The sequence below is a fragment of the Micromys minutus genome, assembly GCF_963924665.1.
Source record: "Micromys minutus genome assembly, chromosome: 13".
Taxonomy (NCBI): Eukaryota; Metazoa; Chordata; class Mammalia; order Rodentia; family Muridae; genus Micromys; species Micromys minutus.
The window spans coordinates 7757913-7763912 of NC_137982.1; the positions used below are offsets into that span (position 1 = coordinate 7757913).

The following is a 6000-nucleotide window of genomic DNA, read 5'->3' on the forward strand; positions in this document are numbered from 1 at the left end:
GTGAACCCCTCCCTGGCATGCCTCTGCATCTGAGCCTACTCCTGCCCTAGCCTTCAGCTGCCCAGGGTACTCAAGTGGCTTCGGGTGCCAGCCAGCTGTTAGGCTTGAGTGGACAGAGAACAAGCCCCTCCTCCAGCAGGCTCTGGGAGGGCTGGCAAGGATACCAGGACCACAGCTGTAGTACCCTGCCACTCCAACAGCTCTACACACACAATCAGCGGCTGTGTTTAAGGATACCAGGACCACAGCTGTGGTACCCTGCCACTCCAACAGCTCTACACACACACAATCAGCGGCTGTGTTTAAGGATACCAGGACCACAGCTGTGGTACCCTGCCACTCCAACAGCTCTACACACACACAATCAGCGGCTGTGTTTAAGGATACCAGGACCACAGCTGTAGTACCCTGCCACTCCAACAGCTCTACACACACACAATCAGCGGCTGTGTTTAAGGATACCAGGACCACAGCTGTGGTACCCTGCCACTCCAACAGCTCTACACACACACAATCAGCGGCTGTGTTTAAGGATACCAGGACCACAGCTGTGGTACCCTGCCACTCCAACAGCTCTACACACACACAATCAGCGGCTGTGTTTAAGGATACCAGGACCACAGCTGTAGTACCCTGCCACTCCAACAGCTCTACACACACACAATCAGCGGCTGTGTTTAAGGATACCAGGACCACAGCTGTGGTACCCTGCCACTCCAACAGCTCTACACACACACAATCAGCGGCTGTGTTTAAGGATACCGGGACCACAGCTGTGGTACCCTGCCACTCCAACAGCTCTACACACACAATCAGCTTTGCTTCCTCTGGCTGTCACAGATGTTGAAATGGTTCGGAGTTGCCCATCGAATCTAAACACCAGCCCTTCTGCAGGTTTTCTCTAGCCAGTAGGGTCATCCTTGAGTGGCTGCTTTGTCTAACAGGAGCAGAAGGAGGTTCCAGGGATAGCCACCACAACCATCACGTGTGACATAGGCCTAAGGGGGCTCCCCGTGGCCTCAGGCAAGTACTGTTTGCCTATTTTCTCTGTTCTAAGGCCACAGGGGTTGAGACCTGTCATCTCCGCCCAAGCATAAAACATTTTGTCTCCCAAGTAAGGTCCTGATGTGTGATAGGAAACTTAGTTTGTTATTTCTAAGACTGGCTCTCTTGACCCACAAGGCAGGTGGGCTGGCCTACAGAGCAGGTTCCAAGGCAGTCAGGGCTACACAGAGAGAAACCGTGGCTTGAAAAACAACTGAAAATAAGACTGACCTTCCCTAGAATCTACTAGCCGTGGGTTGCCAGAGAAACACCCCGCATATGCCCATTCTGAGGGGCCAGTGAGATGGCTCAGTGCACAAAGGACCTGCTGCAGACTGATGAATGAGTTCAATCTCCGGGGCCCAGATGGTAGAAGAGAACCAACTGCTGCGGGTTGTCCTCCGACCTCCCACATGTACACCGTGGTTCGTGTGTGTGCACACCTGAGTGTGTGTACACAGAGGAAAGCAGAAATGATAATGGTGCCTGCCCGTGTCATTATGTGGAATGCCTGCACTGCCCTGAGGTCTGGCGTTTGTAGACATGCAGATAGCTACACCCTGCCCAAGGGAAGCTCCCTCCAGGCTGCATTCTATGACAGTGAACTGGCTGGCTTGACCACATGGGTACCAAGTTCTCTGGGGAAGTTTTTCTCTCTCTCTCTCTCTCTCTCTCTCTCTCTCTCTCTCTCTCTCTCTCTCTCTCTCTCTCTCTCTCTTTCCTCCACCCCATAGGACATGGGGGGGTGTTGTCACCAGTATAATTTTGGAGACAGATCCTCATTGAACCTGAAACTCAGCCATTGGCTAGGCTAACTGGCCAATGAGCTCCAAAAATCTATCCACTTCACCCATCTACCCCACCCTCCCTCAACCAGTGCTGGGGTGACAGACTTGTGTCTGGCTTTTATACAGGTGCTGTGGATCTGAACTCAGCTCCCTTTGACTTACATGACAAGCTCTTTACAGAGCTATGGTCCTCAACCCCCTGGGAAGTCATTTCTAATTCTGGTCTTGCACAGATGACATTAAGTGGCCAGGAAACAAACACCCCACCCCCACCTCATCTGCCTTCATCGCCAATAGCCACTTAGCCTCTTGCCTGGGACTCTGCTCCAGCTAATGTCAATTCTGCAATCAAGACACCGGTGGGATTCTGTTCCCAGGGGCTTTGGGACTTGTGCCTATAGACAGACCATGAGCACAAGGTGACCAGGAACTCATCAAGGTTGGGGGATAAGGTGACCAGGAACTCATCAAGGTTGGGGGATAAGGTGACCAGGAACTCATCAAGGTTGGGGGATAAGGTGACCAGGAACTCATCAAGGTTGGGGGATGTGGATCTCCTGTGGTGTCTTTGCTACTGGAGCAAGTGAGGATGAGCAACCAGCAGGCCTGGGCCTTTCTTCTTCCTCAAGCATTTAGTTACTATTTTAGACGCAGGAAAATTGGACAGACGTTTTCTACCATCTTGGCAGTTAATAACCGGTAGATATACATACCTCGGGAAAGATTTGCCTTTTTTTCTTTCTTTCTTTCTTTCTTTTTTTTTTTTTTTTTTTTTTTTTTTTTGTTGTTGTTCTTTGAGACAGGACTCATTAGTCCAGGCTGGCCTCCCATCTTGCTGTGGAACCAAAGCTGGCCTTGAACTTCTCCTCCAGCTTCAGCCTCCTGAGGATGAGGGATTACAGGCCTGCACCATATGCCTGCCTCTTGCTGTGTCTTAAATAGAGGGAGGAGCTACAGACAGCTCCTGGTAGAAAGCCGAGCTGCCAGGCCAGCCCAGTGGGTAGTGCTTTCTCAGAGCCTCCCCTTCCCCAGTCTGGAGAGAAGTGATTTTTCTCCTTCCCAAGAGGACAGTGGAGGGCCTAGACCCCCGCCAGAGCGTGGGAAACTCGGGGGCAGGAGGTTAAACAGGGAGCTTAGCACCATGTAGACGAGCTGGTTTAGCTAATCAATGCTTTAGCAGCCTGACTGTTCTGATTTTCAGGGCTGTTGAGCTCCAGTGTACAAGAAAACTGGAAAAAAATAGCTTTGTTGGTTTTCTTTTAATGATTAAAGGTAATGACAGCAGATGTGTTCCTTTGAAGGCCTCCCCCTTCGTCTCAGCCCTCTCCATCGAGGTTAATCTAATCCTGCTAAATTAAGAACCTGCTAGGCTTGGGGTGCAGCTCAGTGGTAGAGCACTTGCCTAGCATGCACGAGGGCCTGAACTGGAACCTCAGCTCCACAAAAGAAGAAAATTCAAAATGAGCCCCACCTACCCACAGAGTGGAGTGAGGGTGTGCAGGCTCCAGAGTGCCCTTCGGCCCAGGCTCTCATGGTCTTGTCTGTCTCGGCCTGTCTCATGTGTATGAATGAAGCAGGGTGGGCATCCCTGGCTGGTGAGGGAGCCTGGTGGAACCACAGCCAGCTGTGTCCACAGATGATCCGTGTTCTCAGAACTGTCTTCACGGACACTGACCCAGGCAGTATGGCAATGCCCGTGATGTCCACCCTAGTGGAGAGCAGTAGCATCCCTTTGCTGGACACACCCCCTGCCACATTTTCCTGAGACGGTAGGGAAGGCAGATTCTAGTGTGCTTGTCCCTATGACTGCAGCCCAGAACCCATATGCAAAGCCCAGGGGAGTCCAGGGTGACTCTGGGGAAGGCAGTACACCACAGCGTCCGGTGTTCGGCTCTGGCCCCCTCCTCACCTACCTCCCAGCCCTTCTCCCCAGTCGACATGGTTCTTTTGTGGCTCTGATCTGTCAACCTTAATGAAGTGGCTTCCCGGCTGCTGAGGATTGAAAGCTGCTACTGAGGACGTAAGTCACTAATAGAATGGAAAACACTGGAATACTGTGAGGTGCCAAGCTGGGCCTGGCCCAGTGTGGTTCTAAAAGGCTAATAAAAATCCACCAATTAATTGTGACAGCTCAATGGAAAATTATTCAATTGTGAACGGGGGCAAGCCGCTACTCGAAAGGAGGAGGGGAGATGTTGCCATAGAAACATCAATATAAGTTCTCATCTCAGCAGTCACAGCCAGCCCTGGAGTGAGCTGCTTCTGACGACTGTGTGACCCGGGATGGGATGTAGGAGACTCAGCAGCCTTTGAAAGGGATGCTCTGCCTGGCCCCAGGCCGGCACACAGCCCAGACCGAGCCTGTCCCCCCTACACACACCTCCTCTCGCCTCCCGCAGGTGGAGATGTCGGGTTTTTTTTTCCCTCACACTCATTCTGAGAAACACAGGGAACAGGGAAGCGGAGAGAGAAACAGCCTGTGCCTTCTCTCCCTGTACCTTCGCCCAGCTGCCAATTAAGGGGCTGCTCGGAGAGGTGTACGGGGTACAGGCAGCCTGATTTCCATCTCCCAAAGTGAAGGCTTCGGGAACTCAAGAAAAGAAGTTTGGGACCCAGAGGACCTGGAAGGAGAGGCCAGCATCCCATTATGATGCTGCAGTTGTTACAACTTTTATTTCAAAAGGTACACATAGCAATTCCTAGTTTGGGTATTTGAAACTCCACCTTGCTTAGCACAAAAACAACAACAACAAAAATCCCACCCCTTAGGAGTTCAATTCCCATGAGGCTCTTAGGTCGGCTAACACTACCATGGGCAAGAGGTGATGGGCAGCCGGAGGGGATGCACGGGCCATTCAGTGGGCAGCTTGGTGCCTCTGCCAGGCTTTCTTGCCAGAGGCATCTTGTGCTAATGGGATGGAGAACACACTGACGGTTTTGGGTTTGTTTGTGTCTGGGTTATTTTCTTCCCCTTCATTTCTAACTTTCAGACTCACAGTCTATACACAGAGGAGTGGGCTCTTTCGCAGCGGCCCTTCAGATGTCAGCTACCAGCATCCCTTTGGGGACTGTCGAAACTTTGATTTCCTTCTGTAATCTCTCAGTCCATCTACCGACAAATGAACAACAGAGCCAGAGGCCTGCTGTATCCACAGCCCCATCACAGCCTCAGTGCCCTGCTACTGGGGGCCGGGGCTTGCTCTAGTCAGCCCGCTGGGGAAGGATGGAGGCTGAGATACGGACAGCAGCCAGAGTCATGCTCGGGGACAAGGCTTTGCCTTACAAACCAAGACATACGTGGTCCTCCTGTGTGCAGGGTTTTTTTTCCTGGGGGGTGGGGGGTGTTGATTGTTCTTTTTTTTTTAACACCACCCAGATTTTTCACTTTATCAAAGTTGGAAATGAAAACATGGGCACACACCTATTCACCACTGCTGGTTCATTGTGATACTCTCTCCGGGTCTGGGTTCTCGTGGTTGGGGCCGGGGCAGTGAGACAGGGCAGAGTCCACATAGGCCCTCACCGGCCGAAGCGGAAGCTGAAGCCTCCCTTCCTCCTGCTGTAGCTGCTGAGCTCCTCTGCCAGTGTCCCCAGGGGCCCACTGGCCTTCTCTGAGTCAGTGGGCAGGAACCCTGCGGCTTCAGTGCTACCGTCCTGCCTCCCTAGACGGAAGCCCGTGTGTTCCCTGCGTGAGGCCTGCTGCTCCTTGGCCACCACAAGCAGGGTCTGTGGCTGTGGACTTTGAACTGAGTGGGGGGTGTGTCCCTCAGCCAGCTGGACCCAGCGCATCCTGGCTCCGATGTCACCGAGGTCTGTGGGTCCCCTTCTGTCCAGCAGGGGAAAGCAGGCACTCAGAGGCAAGAGGAGATAAAGCAAAGAAAAGAGGCTCCTCATCTGAGTAGAGGAAGGAGAGAGAAGAGGGGGTTAATGGCCAGCATTTGGCCACATGCGACCTCTGGCCCCAGGCTTCCCAAGGTCTGGGAAGTCTTTGGAGGGATAGTTGCTGACTGCATTTAGCCAGGTTCCCTAGTAGCCACGGCAGGAGCTGACTGTACCAATTAGACTGATTCTCATTCACCTGCAGCCAGGGAGCTGCCCGCCTTGGTGGCTCAGTCCTAGAATACCAGGGCTGCCAGCTGGCTTGCAGAGGTACCCGGGTGGCCCTTGG

The 6000-nt window shown here is 52.8% G+C and overlaps 1 protein-coding gene across 1 annotated transcript; it reads right to left on the reverse strand.

Annotated features, from left to right (window-relative positions):
- Positions 1 to 5351: 5351 nt before the first annotated feature.
- QRFP (pyroglutamylated RFamide peptide) lies at positions 5352 to 5726 on the reverse strand (the record flags this gene model as incomplete). The annotated part of the gene is made up of 1 exon (XM_080927137.1): positions 5352 to 5726. The coding sequence occupies one exon, from the start codon at positions 5724 to 5726 to the stop codon at positions 5352 to 5354; it is 375 nt and encodes a 124-aa protein (XP_080783263.1).
- Positions 5727 to 6000: the final 274 nt, after the last annotated feature.